We start from the raw sequence: 15,461 nt of genomic DNA, 5'->3' as shown, positions 1-15,461 counted from the left end.
TGATCTGGGGGTACTTGGGGATTGTATAGATTTAGTAGGTGTATCAGGTACTCATAGATCAACATCTAACAAGGGCATATCTCGCCCCCGCGATGAATTGACCCCATTTATGAAAGGGTCCGATATTGGAGTCTCGTGATGTTTGATGGATTGTCTGTGGTTGGGTTTGACCCCACGATATATCCCCGCGATTTGGTGAGTAACTACCCCTCACTGCCCCTAACTGCTGGTAATTTAATACAGGCGCACAGAGTGATAGCATGAACAATATTCAAACATTTATAAGGGCTACATATCATCCTCTACTACTGCTATCATGTTTCGTCTAACTAAGGCTTATAATTAAAGTCAAGATTGTTCCTTCCTTTGCTAGTATCAGCCACCCGATAAAGTCACGATAAAGTCATACAGTATCCGTCACTGTCTAAGCACAGTCCAAACACTGTATCACTTGATCTGATTGACTTTAGCCTTGTTCTCGTATTTACTCTCCTCCATTAACAAAAAAGGTTTCCTCAACAAAAGGAACCGCCGAGGCCTTAATTCTACTATCCTGATGTGTCTTTCACAAAAATCAATGACGATGAGGAATATAAAAGACCAAAGATGAAATCCTCGTGTTTCTGAGATGCAATCCAATTATTTGACGCAGTCCTACAAGACAGAGACGCGTCAAGTGATCAATCTCACCTACATACATTAATCTACTCAGCTCAGCTCTCAGCTCGTTTTTTTAGGTCAACAACAATAAAAAAAGGTTTCACTGCATTGGCCAGGGACACACGTCGGGTTCGGGTTCTAGCCGTGCCCTCGACAATCGTGATATTTGAGCTCAGGCCCTCTTCAAGGGTCTTCCCAGGCTCGGTTGATACAAAGCACACATGACATCAGTCGAGCTAGCTAAAGAACCATTCGGGTTGACAGCCGTTCACTACTAACCAGGCACTCCCTTCGACAAGACTCAGACAGGACGGGCTGACAGGCTACAGGGTCCCATTATCACATCAGTGGCTTCTTCACCGCTGTAAAGATGGAATGTTGGAGTGGTGGTCAGGTTCTGGAACAAATCAACAGGTACCGAGCCCGACATGGGCAAGTAGGCATATTCGTGATGAATCTTGTTTTTGCATCCATAAACAGCAATACCATCACTTGGCCTGCAGTTCACCCTTGTTGGCTCGTCTTCTGTGGGTGTTCTTTCTAGTTTACTAGTCTAGTCTTCGCTACCAAAAAAAAAAGTTGAAAACTTGCATTGCATTGCAGGCCCGTAATCCCTGTCGCTGTCCTATCCCCAACCCTTTTATTCCCTCTCTCTCCCTCTTTTCAACTGCACTTCTCCGCCTGAATGACCCATGACGTGGGTATCTTGTTCTCCCTCGTGGTCTCTTGATTGGGGCCTTGTAATCTAACATGCAGGTCTGAAGCCACTTGGGGCCAGGGAAGCGGTAAGACTTGTAAAGACTGGTTCAAACTTATCTCGGCTCTACTTTAGTCTATTACTACCTACGTACATGAGTTCTTGAAGCCTGTATGGATCTGGTCTGCTGCACATGCACATGCACATTTTCTTTTTTACTCATTCCTCTCATATAAACTTATGATTCCTCCTCATGGCTGTTATATCCGTGAATTTAACCACCCAACGTGACCACTATCATCCAAAACACACCGCTATCCACGACCCTTTGCTCTACTACGACGCTTATCCTTATTAACACACCACAATATTTAATCACCAATATTAATGCTACATCGCCCATCATGGAAAACTCCCTCGCAAAAAGCAACAGTCTAAAGCCTCCGAGGCGCAAACTCCAAAAGGCCGACCCCAAGCTCAAAAGCCTCAACAAAGCCAAGCGAGGCTCTACCGATTCTCACTCATCATCAACCATGGCTAGTCTAAGCCCCATGTCTTCACCCACCCAGCGTCAGATGTCAAACGGTGCGCCAGATCTGAGCGACTCTAAATGGGATCATTATCTCCGACCAAAAACCGTCTTTGTTCCTTCATTTTCGGAAGCTGAAGAACAACATTCTGAAGAAAACATGAATCAACACTACCACCACCAACCAGTCCAACACCCCGAACCCTCACCAAGGGCTGCCTGCTTTAGTCCTCCGCCCCAAGGGCAATCATCTTTTCATCGCCAGATCCCCGAATTTCACCACTTGACTCTCCATGAACACAGGGCCCGGCCATCCCTAGATCGCTCATCGCTCCCTTCGACAGCTTCCACCACATCAACTTCATCCGCTATGCGACGTCAGGCCAAGACGCCCGTCTTCCGGATCGGCCAACTAGAGCAACATGCCCTTGCGCGCAAAGCAAAAGATGTACAGGAAAAGACTTCAAGTGTTGAATTGATCGCTGATCAATATCACGCCCTTCTTGAAACGAGAGATGGTCCCCCAGCGCTCGACTCGCAATTGCCCTCTCGCGCATCATCACAGTACTCATTTGACGACACTCCTCTTCAGATCCCTCCTTATGCGGCTAAACGATCGCAAAGCATGCGAACAGCAAAAACCTCCTCATCAATGACGGCCATACCTCGTCAACTTAGACCCAGACTTAGGACAGCTCCTACCCACGATACGAATGTGGCAGCTGTTGAAGGCGACACTATCTACTTTAAACCCTACTCTTTCTCTCCACCACCTTCACCCGAGTACCCCGGAACACCACGACACTCCTGGACAGACGAATTCAGACCGTCGTCATCATCAGGGCACTCATTCCAGGACAACATCAGTCTTCAAATAGCGTTCGACCTCCTCACGAGCGAATTATCTTCCGTCATGACAGGCCGACCACAGCGCAACGGACAAGACACGGCAGCTCTACAGATATGGGTCATGATTGAAGCTTACGAAAGACTCCGCGATCAACTGACGAGACAAGAACCATCCAATGCGGAGGCGCAAAAGGTTGCGACCATGTTTGATTGCTGGTTGGCATCATTGTACTCGATTCACTCGTCTCTTACGGAGAGCACACTACCCAGTCCTACAGAATATGCAGGATTGGAAGAAGAATTGGATTGATTGAATCACGACTGTTCATTTTTTCTGTTCACAAGGTCTTTTTCAGTGGACATGATAAGGAATGCTGTTTTATTATTTTTGTTTTCTTTGAACTGAAGCTCGAGCCTTCTCAATTTCAACCATGTTTTCAACTGAAAGATCTATACAGATCAAATGAGTTTTTGATCTAGATGGATCCTTCAGTTGATAACATGGTTGAAATTGAGAAGGCTCGGGCTTGTAACGAATGATATGGAATCGGCGTTATGGGCGCGAGCCAGAGGAATAACTGGCATGGAACAAAATGCGGCTGGAACGGATATAGCTGCTGGATGGGTAGATACCTGGAGGACTAGTTTACTGCATTATTTGAAATCACTACTTTGATCAATGTTGTCTTTGTCGATTTGTGATATGAGGTCAGTCAATTGGAAAGATCAGCGTCATAGCACTGCCACGTTTGCGAGATCGTCAACAGGCCCTGTTGAAGATATAAATAGAAGCCATGATGATCTTGATGATTTGGCAGGACTAGGAGCTGATTGTGGCGAATTGATTGACATCCAGCTGGGATAGTGTTGTAACCCTTTGGATAAGGAAAAGATGTACTTCAACGCCAGAACGATGTAGTCAGCAAGTATCTCACGAGGAGTGGAAATATGATGTTGACCGTTAGAATAGAGCTACTGATGATAGTTGCGCCCGGTTCTTGATAGTAAACTCTATTCACTAGAGATATTGTCTGCTAGACGTGAGTAGGGCTCGCTTACAAGATCCATGATAATGACGTCGTTGCTTCTTGCGAGCAGTCATACAAACAACACGGCCATTAAGTTAATCAGTTTAGAGTAACTAGTTGAAGAATGAATGATTTATCTAAAGAACCTTAGGGATCTAATCAAGAAGATAGCTGTCACTGGATACTCAGTATTGATATAGACAAATCTACCTAACTTATAGATATTCGTCGCTGTAAGAGGATGACCCACTCTAGCTCGAACCTCAACTCAATGCGTCGCGTGAATCTCCCATCGTCATTCAACCCAACCACTAAACAACCAATAATCGCCAAATCAATTGAACACTCCCACATAATAATACTCGTAATAAATAAAACATGGACGACGACTACGGAGCCGACGATGAACTTCTCGCCGCCATGGCCGCTGCTGATCCAGCACCAGTCGCACGACCAACACCACCAAAGATCCAGCAACCCACGCCTCAACGACTCGATAAAGCGCCTCCTTCTTCCGCCTCGAGCGCAGGAAAAGTAGTACAACCAACCCCTCAAGCTCTACCACAGAAACAGTCTGGTTCAACTATCCTGGTATCGCCCCGTCAGCGAGGAAATCCCGTCCTTACAAGCATTCGATCTATGCCGTGGGAGTACAGCGATATCCCATCCGACTATGTTTTGGGACTGGGAACATGCGCTCTATTCTTGAGGTATTACCCCCAATTCTTAGATACAAGCATTCATACTGACACCCATCAAATAGTCTCAAGTACCATCGTCTTCACCCCGAGTACATCTACACTCGCATCCGCAATCTCCAGGGAAAATACAACCTGCGCATCCTCCTCACCATGGTCGACATCCCCAACCACGAAGCATCTCTCAAAGAGCTCTCCAAAACATCACTCGTCAACAACGTCACCCTCATCCTCTGTTGGTCTGCCGCCGAAGCCGCGCGCTACATCGAGCTGTACAAGAGCTACGAGAATGCCTCCTTTGGCGCCATCCGTGGCCAACAACCGTCAAGCTACGGCGAGAAGCTCGTCGAGTTTGTCACCGTCCCTAGAAGTCTGAACAAGTCGGACGCTGTCGCCGTTGTGAGCAACTTTGGCAGCTTGAGGAATGCCATCAATGCCGATGCGGAACAGCTCGGTATGCTCAACGGCTGGGGCGGCGTCAAGGTAAAACGATGGGTCTCTGCGGTTGAAGAACCGTTCCGAGTAAAAAAGGCCGCAAAGAGAGGCGCAAAGGCTTCTGAAAAAACAGCGAGACTTGACCAAGCTCTGCCCCTTTCTCGTGTGCCCCTACGAGACATGCCTGCCGCTGTATCAGCAGTAGCATCATCATCGTCTTCGCGACCACTCCCTACTGGAGAAACGTCTTCTTCCGAAACGCCCCAGGCAAAGCAATTCCAGTTTATGGATAACACTGACGACGAGGATGATGACGAAGAAGCTATGCTTGCTGCTGCTATCGAAGCGTCGAAACAGACTGCTCAGACAGAAGAGGCTAGTCGAACGAGCCAGACGCATAATGATGAACAAGTCAGTGAGGGTATTGCGGCTGCCCTTGCAAGACTGAGAGAGACTGATTAAAGTCTACACTTTGATGGTTCTTCTACTTTCGAGCACCCGCAAAGTTGCTCAATCGAGTCCCCGATATTAGGCTTTGTAGGACTTTGGGGATAAGCGCATGGGATATGACATCCGGCACTGCGACTATTTCAGAGCGACTTGACCAAGATCTAGGGATGGCTCAAATTCGCGATGTTATGATGACTCGCCTGACTGCACAAGCCGGTTCGATGTCTGCATGATTGACATCAATCACGCGCAGAAGCCCTATCGGCCGCGTCCCATCTTTGGCAAAGTAACACCGAGGCTGGTTTAAAGATGATCAGCACCACAGCGTGCAAGAGGGAACGTTGGCCGCTGTTAGTTTCTAATCCCAGATCCTGGCCTTGAGCTATTAAACAAATTGGCCGCTAGAAGCATAAGGAAAGAAATTAGTAGGTCAACTTATGCTATTTGGACTATTGGCTGTCTCTTTCTATACCCTAAGACTTCAGAGATCAAATTTTCTACCACTAAATAGCCTGGTATGAATCAATCCATCTCAAGCTTCGAGACATTGATGGATAGGGCTTTGACAACGTTCTTTGGTTAAAGGGATAACTCCAGCCATACATTCACATAGAGATATATATGACATGTACACATCCCAAGATGGGAAAACAGTGTATAGAACGACGAAACACAATACCTGTCACAACCTGACACTTCTCCCTTTGTGTCATTGTTGATTGGCTTATATCTGGAGCATTTGATCTTCAACAGAGGCGCTAAAATGGATATTCCATTCGCTCGGAATTATGTTTCATTTTTGTCCCATTCCATCTAGAGTTGAGAATACTTCTTCGAGGCCATTGTGTTTAACCCTCACGCATAACTCCATAATCTTAATTCATCCATCCGCTTTTCCATCTCAACCAGCGTCTAAGAGCCTCCATCTCGCTTAGCATACTCCTCCTCCATAGCCTCCTCGTAAAGTCGATCAGCCTCCAACTCAGCTTCGGTCTTTGGCCGCGTCACACCAGCGCCAGTGTTTGCGCCTGCACCTGTAGCGACGCCAGTGCTGTTATTGGTCTGTTGTTCTTGCGGGGTTTGAGAGGATGTTGTTGTGGTGGTGGTTGACTCTGAGAATGTTGGGAGGCCCATTTTGTTGATTTTATTAAGATTGAAAGATAGAGGTTTGATTGGGAGTTGTAGAATTGGTGATGAAGTCTTTATGAGTTGTGCTGAAGTTGGTGAGTTTGTTACAATGAATGAGTGACTGACTGACTCTTGACAACCTCTTATACAATCACTGTGGCGAAACTGTGGCGGTGGATGCGTCACATGTGGCTCGAGCTATCGTGGAACAAGAGATGGGAAACAGCCAGTCAGGTACGATGAATGAAGAATCCAGACTCTAGAGCTCCGTTTTGACCCGTTGAGCAATTGCTTTTGTTGGCGGATATAGCCTTGTCAAGTTGTAAGTCCGATTGGACGGAATGTCGATCCAGGGTCCTGTTTGTGACATCATGCTATAAATACATGCTTAAAGCTCTATGTAAGCTGACGCTGAAATTGCAAAAGAATTGAAATTTATATACTTCCATCATCAATCTCTGTAACTGGACCAAAAAAGAGAATAATGTACAGCAAACCATGGATGCATTCTGAACGCAGACATCATATCCAAACTCAAACTATAAAATGATAAAATAGGGGTATTTATATCCGCCTTTAAACATGTCGCTTTTAATAACTCCTGGGCGCTCTTCCTCAGGTTTAGCTGAACTCTCTAGCCTCGCCAATATCACACACGTCAAACACACCGATTTCTGGAATGCCTCTCTTGCGTAAAGCCTCTTTCAGCACCTTGGGAGGATCCAGGACCTCCTCCATCGTGAGCGCCCAAGTGCCCCAATGTATACCCATCGCCCGCTTGCATTGTGTGTCTCGGAAGATCTCAACAGCGTCATTTGGATCGGCATGAACGGGCGAGAAGGCTGCTCGGGGATAGTATGCGCCGATCGGTATCAGGCCCAAGTCGAAAGGTCCACGGAATTCGCCAATTTGCTTGAACTGAGGACACCTTGGGAGGTGGTCAAATTCAGCGCTGTAATCATCAGTTCCTGGTGGAAGACTTGGGACAGATCGGTAGCCTGTGTCGCCGCCAAACCAAACCGACTTTCCGCCAGACTTAACACCCCAAGAACACCAGAGAGTAGTGTCGCGGTCGAATAAACCTCGAGCAGAACTGTGCTGTGCTGGCAAAGCTGAGATGCGAGCACTGATTTCGCGTGAGTTATCTCCGTCCTTGACGGTGACAGTCAGGTCGGCATCCTCCCACCAATCGAGCTCGGTAACATGGTTAATGCCAGACTTGCGGAACCACGTCTCTAGACCCAATCCAACAAAGAACTGGGCATCTGGGTGGTATTTTTGAACCTCAACGATAGCGGAGTGTGAAAGGTGATCATAGTGAGAGTGGCTAATAACAACAGCGTCGACAATAGGAATATCCTTGATTTCGCAAGGCTTGGGCGTATATCGTTTGGGACCCATAAAGCTGAATGGAGAGCATCGATCTTCGAATACAGGGTCAAAGAGGACCCGCAGGCCAGAAGGGTATTCGACGTAGTAGCAGGCATGACCTAGCCATGTCGCACGGATCTTATCGGTAGTCTCGCGCTCAGTGTTCCATTGAGGCTTGACAACTGGTACATTAGGAGGATTCAAGTTGGGCTTTTTGAGATCGCCGGTGAAAGAAGGCCTGGACTGGTCAGTTTTTTGGAACAAAAGACGCTGGCGCATGGTATACATACCACCAAATCTTTCGGACCATGGTACCGAAGCTGGGATTGCTTGCACAGGAAGGATAAGGGTTCTTGAAGCCCTTGACAGATCCGCGCTTGAGACGGTGGTGAGGGTTGGAAACAGCTTCATCTGGAAGAGCAGATCGGCCTGGAATCTTGGAGACAGCAGTTGTGGCAGCCATTGAGCCGCGAGGCATGCTCTGGGCAGCGGATTCGGTGGGCTTGAGTTGTGAGGAAGCGGCGCTGGCTGTGGTGGTAGCCATGATGGAAGAAGTTGCCGAGGAAGCGGTAGAGTATGCGAGAGCAGCGACAGGTCTAATATTCGACCCTGATCCAAAATGATGACTGAGTCGACGGATCGTCGGATAGGTACGCGGCATGTGGGAATGTTATATCCCAGACCGGAGACTTCGGGGTCCTGCAGAGTTGCACCAAAGGGTAGGGGTGGGCAGATTAAGGCGGACAGGGAGGGAGGGAGGGAGGTCAATCACCCTCTAGACCATTGTTTTTGAAGGTGACACAGACACAAGGAAAGAAGACACAAAAGTGAGGAGAGAGAAAAAAAGAACGAGTCGTCGTAAAGGTGGAGGAGCTTTTAGTGAGAGTCTAGACAAAAAAGTAAAATGGAGAAGAGGTCAGTGAGTTGGACGATTTATCTGCAGGAGCGGAACTATTGTGGTGAGGCTATGACAATTGCAGTATAGACACAGACAGGCATACACAGACTCAGGATCAACGGGATACCCAGATGGAAGGATCATGGAAGACACAAAAGAACCAATGGTACCGAGATTAACAAGCAAGGGGTCCTAGAAAGGTCGTTTAATAATTGTTGGGTTCTTTTTTTTTTACGGTGGGTTTTTAAACAGTTTGTAATACGAAATAAAAAAGATATTCAAAAAAGTCCATGACATCGATACATTCATAAAAACACTATAACTTAGCAAATTGTGTACACACCTACTAGCAACAAAGCTAAGCATGGACGATACACTAGTAGCGGTAGCAAAACATTTACCCGACCTGTCTAGAGAACATGACTAGACCAGGAATAGACCAGTTTAGATAGCTCATAGTCTGCTGCTGCTTCACCTATCTTAGTGCAAGCTACTAGGTTTTGGTCACTGCAGGTGCAAGCACAATACATCACTATCACATGGGCTCAGACGCCTTTCATAATAGGTACTATGTAACTTTCATTGTCTCCCTCTCTGTAAACCCTGCAGTGTAAAAGACTCCTCAACGCGCAAATTGCAATCTTCCCGACACGGCTTTTCTGGAACATGATCATCCGCGGGGAACAAGCAATTCCCGAATGTAACAGAACACGTGGTATCCTAGTTCATCTTCTGGAATTTCCCACCTTTTTGGTTATTAGAATTAGCTGCTAATTTGCCGAAATCACGGTTACAGCTTCCGCTGGTCCTGATTCTTGTCTTGTCGTCAACTGCGAACTACATACTGCGCACGGAGTACGGATACCACCTAGGTACTAACTTGCATAGTACTAGATGAGCCGCAGCAGTAAGATGATCAAACCGCAAAAGCAGCCTTACCATGGGTGACACCCCTGACAAGGTGTTTATCACCCCTGCCATGGCCATGTGGTGCCCTTGCACGGCCCCTTCTCTGTCACTGTCATGACACTCAGGTTTACGAATAATACAACATTGCCAAGTCAAGTCAGACTCAGCAGGAACAATATCTCTTTATGCTTTTTTACAACTATAACTTGTTCATCAAGGCCCAGCTCTCTCAAGCAGGCTCGTGGTATCCTTTCTTGAAAAACACCAAAAAAACAACCAGGTATCAACCAACTATTAACATGCCCTTCCACGCTCAACTCAAGCTCGCTCTCATCAAAAGGTACCCTCATCCAGTAATTATCCACAACAAGAGTAAAAGAAGCGTAATATAGACACGGACCAGCCAGACGCAACTTGTTGTAATTATCCATCATCTCAGCCAAACGCCGGAAAACAAAAAAGGCCGCCCGAAGCATTAATCGTCATCATAAGCGTCTTGAAAGATTGCTTTACATATCCATTCGTTGAGTGTCCTCTTGCATCTCGTCGCTACCGAGCTCCTTTTCGAGTTCCTCCGTCACAAAACCTTCGTAATCGTCAAGGCTCTTTTGGACATGGATCTTGAACTTTATGACATCGTTGAGCATTCGGTCAATCTCCGTATGAAGCTCCTCTCGAAGAGCGTTGGCTTGAAGCACAAGCTGTTCATACCTGATTTTTTAGTTAGTACGTGTCACGTCGACTCTAGATCAAGGTTTCACTTACTCTATCGTTGTGTTGATTTCGCGCTGTTCCAGGATCTGAACGTTCTCGGATAAACCGGCTCGCATACGAGACAGCTCCTTCTCCATCTTTTCGATGTGTGCATCAGAGGCCAGCTTCTGAGCTGTTGTGACTTCCTTTGTCTTTTCGTACTCTTCTTCAGCTGCGCGAACACGATGATTGAGAGCCTCGACCTCGCCACGTCGATCTTCAATGGCTTCTTTGATGCCATCTAGTAGGTCGTGGTCCTTGATCATCTCGTCCATTGCTGTAGCTCGTCGATCCGAGATCTCCTTGCGAAGCGAAATGAAGCTGTTGCGGATTTTACCTCGGAGGTCCAAATTGAGTATGTGGCCTGCCTGATGTCCAGTGGTAGAATCAACTACAAGACGATCCGCTGATGATGGCCCTGACTTCATTATGGAAGTAGTAAAGTCGGAGTCGTCTGCCACCGTAACTTGGAGTTCAAACTCCCTGCCCTTGGCATTGGCTGCTGTCGAGGGGATTAATGCGATCTGATACGCCATTGTGTTGTATCGATCAACCATCTGTTCCAACTCGTCTAGTTTTCGACTCGCCTCTGCTTCTCGCTCCGAAACCTTTTTCTTCACTTCTTCCAGTCGTTGGCTGGCAGACTCGATGCCCCTTTGCAACCGCTCCCGTTCAGCAGTCATGCGGTCAATATCCTGCATGCTGATACCTTGAGCATCAACCGCCTTTTGCAAGCTACGTCGCTCCTCGTCGGCTTCTTGGAGTTCTTCTAAAAGTTTATCGAGTTCTTCTTGTAGAACCTGAGACCGGCTCTCGTACTTCTCGGACCGTTGCATTGCCAGCGCATTGTACTCCTCAAATTTGACCTTGTCCTCTTCCATAATCTTGAAGTGGTGATCAAGAACTGCGGGGTCTGGCGTCGACTTTTCTAAATCTTCGATTTCTTTGAGAAGTCGCGCGTTTTCGGCCTCAAGCATGTCAAGTTCGGATGTGTACTTTGAGTTTGATCGTTCGAAAGCAGCTGCCATGGATTGAACATGAGGTGCCAAAACACGTTCGGCTTCTTCGTCGCCTAGTTCTTCATCCATAGCTAGCCAGTCTCGGTAACCGTTGCTGAGGAAGTCGAAGATAATGCGGTCACCACTGACATCAATGCCGGCCTCCATACAAGCTTCGTCATACTGGCAGTTCACGTAACCGTCGAGCATTTGAGCAAGTTGCATCATCCAGTGAAGCAGACCAAGAAATGTACTCCAGTTCTGTCCTCCCACAGCAGCAATTTGACTCTTTGTAATGCTCCTCTCGAATGGATATCGCATCTGTTTCAATAGAGGAGGAACCTCCTGGTCGATATTCTTTTGAAACTTGTGGCTGGGATCGATGCGGTGATAAAGCCACTGAAACATATAGTTAAAGTCCTTTTGTGTCGGTGATTTCAAAACATTTTGTGAAAGAACGTGCTTCATTTCCATCTCAAAGTTGTGTTGAACCATGTATTCCATAATCTCCTGTCCAATCCGGGCCTGGAAAGAGCGGTCTTTTAGAGGTCGAGGATCGCGGGGAACACCAGCAGGCGCAGGGGTCGTCTGAAAGAAACTCTGGTGGTGACTAACCGCCGGCACAGTAGATTGACGGGGTCGGTATACGCTGCTTCGTCGGTCGCCATCAGTAGAAGCTCGCTTGGTTGCGGTTCCGGGAGTGAATGTCGATTTCGGCGCAAACGAGGAACGCTTCACTGAGGAAAGACCGAGGTCTACGAGGTTTGTTCCTGAGGATGATCGTTGGAACATGGGCTGGCTAGGGCGCGGCATGGCAAGGGAATGCCTAGATCCCGACATGGAGCGCACATGGCTGCCCGGGTAGTTGCCGCCAATATTCGAGCTGGATCGCTTCATAGTCGAACCGGGCTGAGGAATGGCGCTGTTTGCACTAATACCTCCGAGGGTCTATGTCGAGTCAGATTATCGGTCAAAGTGAAGTGTGAACAATGTTTTGCCAGCGGCGCATAAGCTGGTGGGAATAGTCGGGGTGTCGCACCTCTCTGGGTCTACGGACGCTCCAAAGGCCCGTATCTTGGGACATGTTCTGACGAAAGGAACACTATGCGACTGCAATGGTATGCATGCGCAGTTTATTCGAGTGTGGTGTGTTGCGGCGTGCGTGGGTTGGTTATCGTCGTAATAGTTGTTAGTGATGCAAGGTGGGATGTGAAAATGCGTAACTCTAACGAAGTACGGGAGATTGGGCGTTACAAAACTGTTGCTCGGGCGGAAAGTAAACAAAGTATGTAAACGGTCTGATTGGTCCAAGGTTTAACGTGGTTGCAGGTGGAGTCTTTGTTTTGAGCTGGCAAGTAATCAATTGACGTTGCACGTGATCGCAACTTTGAGCTACATGCGCGATACAACCGTTTGGGCAGGCACGTTTGGGACGGTCGGCAGGGAAGGTACGTACCTACTCGGCAGGTCGATAAACTGCAAGCCTCGGTCCAGATCGGTCACGCTCCCGACTCCACGCCTCCACGTTATTGAACTCCACGGTCCGGCCTCCGCAGACAATCCAGGCACATGCTTATAACATTTCCATCATCACCGATCGAGTCTGTTTTGGAGTTCCTTCTTTCATATTTATCCATTGCGACTCTGTTGATGAAGTGAGAGCCGTCTGACGGCTGAATATTATCAATCATGTCTATCCGCGAGGATCTAGTGACCTCTGCAGTGAGTATATCCCTTGCTCCCAGCCATTCAATCGGAAACCGGAAATGCTAACTCCTGAACAGATTCAATGTCAGTAACCCTTTCGCGACAGCAATGCCGAATGCGCCGACTAACCTGCTGCAGTTCTACAAGACCCAAGCGTCGCGTCATCATCGGTCGAAAGCCGCATCTCGTTCCTTCGAAGCAAGAACTTGACGCAAGAGGAAATCGACGTCGCGCTATCTCGAACAGGTGGCAGCGCACCAGCAGCTCCCAGTGCGCCCTTTCCCAGCGCGCCCGCCGGCCCTCCTCCTGGTCAACAATACTATCCCCCCTATCCACAACATGCCTGGCAACCACCACCACCTCCTCCGCGCAGGGACTGGAGGGATTGGTTCATCATGGCTACGGTAGTTGGAGGAGTGTCTTATGGTCTCTACGAGCTCGGCAAGGTATGATTTTGGAAACGCGACTACTTCGACGATATAAGCTAACATGCGACCAGCGTTACGTATACCCCAATGTAGCACCCCCGACACCGGAGAAGCTAGAACAGGACAAGAAATCAATCGAGGACCAGTTCGACCGAGCTTTTACACTGGTTGAGCAACTTGCAAAGGATACGGAGAGCTTAAAGAATGCCGAGAAGGAGAGAACCGAGAAGCTAGATACGGCGATCGCGGATCTCGAGACAGTTATGACTGATCTCAAGGCTTCCAACCGACGACGCGAGGACGATGCGAACCGAATCAGGGACGAGGTCCAGTCTCTCAAGGACGCGATTCCCAAGGCTCTCGAGAACCAAAAGTCCCTGACTGATAACCGCCTGCGCGAAATCAACAGTGAGCTTACCAGCCTCAAGACATTGGTTTCTCAGCGCAGCGCCACCGCGAGCTCCTCAACCATGAACTACATGCGAAATGCTGGCGGTAGCGTGGGCACTCCTGCTGCCGCTGCTCCTACTCCTGGTGCTTCTACTTCTGCTGCTCCGATCAACGGAGAAAAGGCGGCAGTTCAGTCGGCCACCACTACCCCTGTGGCCGAGGTTCCCAAGCCAACATTCCCCTCCGCTCCTCAGCTTAACCGTTCATCCTCCCCTCTTGCCAACATGACGGGCAAGAAATCTATTCCGGCCTGGCAGATGGCCATGGCCAACCAGAATGATACTTCTTCGACTCAAGTCAAGGCCGACGAGTCCAAGGCTGGCGCAAGTTCAAGCTCTTGAAAAAGTACTGGAGTTTAGTTCACTTAATTGTATAGTACTTTATGCATCTATAGTTTTGGGGTAATATGGGGGTTACGAGATGGTGTTGCAGCGTTATCATATTAAATATCATACTTTGAATATTGCAACTATGTACGTACATGTGATGAATATTATTGGATTCGTAACGCATACATTAATTTATTGTTTATTGTTGATCTATCCTTACGTTTTAACTTATGCAGACATTATGTATCAAACTTGAATTAAAGGCTCGTGCCAAGGTGTGATTATCTCTCTAGTCAGTATTTAGTATCCGTATATCGACCTCTCGCGCTTGCGTCGCGCTTACATGCATCCCCCTGCTAACTCTGCATGCACTCAACCTTGAAAGCTTCCGCAAGAATTACCGTTTTGGGTTGAGTCTGGAAACATCACCACTAACAAAAAACGCTGCCAACGCATTAATCGGAAGGTCGAGTATGATTTCCAAACCTTCTTTGCCGTGTGTCAAATTACCGAAGGGGTCCATCTCAATCTAAAGCAGTAGTAGAAACTGTCATCCCAACATTAGATACTCACTTCTAACCTCCTCAAACGGTTGAGTGCAGTAGCCCCATTTCCTATGCCGAGGCTTATTAGACCACCCATCCATCACCTGCCTTGACTTGGAGGATCTTTTATTGACCTATTGGCTTCGTTTTCTGTGTAACTTGTGACTTTTCTTTGCATCTTTGTTGGGTTGTATACATATTTCCATTCTTGCATGAACCCTTTTGCTGTTAAAAACAAACCGAGGCATATCCCTCCCACCCCCATCTGGCGGCACACTTACAAAAAAGTGGCAAAGCAAGAAGTGTCATGGATTCTTAGAAAACCACCCATACCTTACCTGGACTTTTGACACGGGTTTCAAACCTTGTATAGAACGTGTGATTGGTCTTGGCGTGGAGAAGAATTGCATTAGGCCTTGCAAGAGTTCCCGACTCTTTGTTGACTTATAGCCACTGTACGACAACTCATCACTCACTCACTCACTCATTCTCTTTCTACTACCCCCTCTGTTGCCAGCACACCTTTTCTCGCATTGCTTTTCACTTTGGTGACATACTTGAATTATTTGGGCTTTCAAGTTGTCGCAGTGCGTTGGCAG

At 47.7% G+C, this 15,461-nt stretch overlaps 6 protein-coding genes across 6 annotated transcripts, besides 2 other annotated features; 3 read left to right on the top strand and 3 right to left on the bottom strand.

Moving 5' to 3' along the window:
- Positions 1-1,761: 1,761 nt before the first annotated feature.
- FPSE_09650 (uncharacterized protein) lies at positions 1,762-3,045 on the top strand (the record flags this gene model as incomplete). The annotated part of the gene is made up of 1 exon (XM_009262767.1): positions 1,762-3,045. The coding sequence occupies one exon, from the start codon at positions 1,762-1,764 to the stop codon at positions 3,043-3,045; it is 1,284 nt and encodes a 427-aa protein (XP_009261042.1).
- Positions 3,046-4,141: 1,096 nt separating this feature from the next.
- Positions 4,142-5,358, top strand: FPSE_09651 (uncharacterized protein; the record flags this gene model as incomplete). The annotated part of the gene is made up of 2 exons (XM_009262768.1): positions 4,142-4,473; positions 4,527-5,358. The coding sequence occupies 2 exons, from the start codon at positions 4,142-4,144 to the stop codon at positions 5,356-5,358; spliced, it is 1,164 nt and encodes a 387-aa protein (XP_009261043.1).
- Positions 5,359-6,258: 900 nt separating this feature from the next.
- FPSE_09652 (uncharacterized protein) lies at positions 6,259-6,480 on the bottom strand (the record flags this gene model as incomplete). The annotated part of the gene is made up of 1 exon (XM_009262769.1): positions 6,259-6,480. One exon carries the CDS (start codon positions 6,478-6,480, stop codon positions 6,259-6,261), a length of 222 nt encoding a protein of 73 aa, XP_009261044.1.
- Positions 6,481-7,095: 615 nt separating this feature from the next.
- FPSE_09653 (uncharacterized protein) lies at positions 7,096-8,389 on the bottom strand (the record flags this gene model as incomplete). Its single annotated transcript, XM_009262770.1, has 2 exons — positions 7,096-8,083; positions 8,136-8,389. 2 exons carry the CDS (start codon positions 8,387-8,389, stop codon positions 7,096-7,098), a joined length of 1,242 nt encoding a protein of 413 aa, XP_009261045.1.
- Positions 8,390-10,161: 1,772 nt separating this feature from the next.
- FPSE_09654 (uncharacterized protein) lies at positions 10,162-12,487 on the bottom strand (the record flags this gene model as incomplete). The annotated part of the gene is made up of 3 exons (XM_009262771.1): positions 10,162-10,363; positions 10,418-12,351; positions 12,392-12,487. 3 exons carry the CDS (start codon positions 12,485-12,487, stop codon positions 10,162-10,164), a joined length of 2,232 nt encoding a protein of 743 aa, XP_009261046.1.
- A 605-nt stretch (positions 12,488-13,092) lies between these two features.
- Positions 13,093-14,329, top strand: FPSE_09655 (uncharacterized protein; the record flags this gene model as incomplete). The annotated part of the gene is made up of 4 exons (XM_009262772.1): positions 13,093-13,125; positions 13,188-13,194; positions 13,249-13,556; positions 13,610-14,329. 4 exons carry the CDS (start codon positions 13,093-13,095, stop codon positions 14,327-14,329), a joined length of 1,068 nt encoding a protein of 355 aa, XP_009261047.1.
- Positions 14,046-14,092: a microsatellite.
- Positions 14,330-15,325: 996 nt separating the features above from the next.
- Positions 15,326-15,352: a microsatellite.
- Positions 15,353-15,461: the final 109 nt, after the last annotated feature.

Source organism: Fusarium pseudograminearum, chromosome 4, assembly GCF_000303195.2.
Source record: "Fusarium pseudograminearum CS3096 chromosome 4, whole genome shotgun sequence".
In the NCBI taxonomy this organism is placed as follows: Eukaryota; Fungi; Ascomycota; class Sordariomycetes; order Hypocreales; family Nectriaceae; genus Fusarium; species Fusarium pseudograminearum.
The sequence above is the reverse complement of the archived record's forward strand: the minus strand, read 5'-3'. Positions and strand labels throughout refer to the sequence as shown.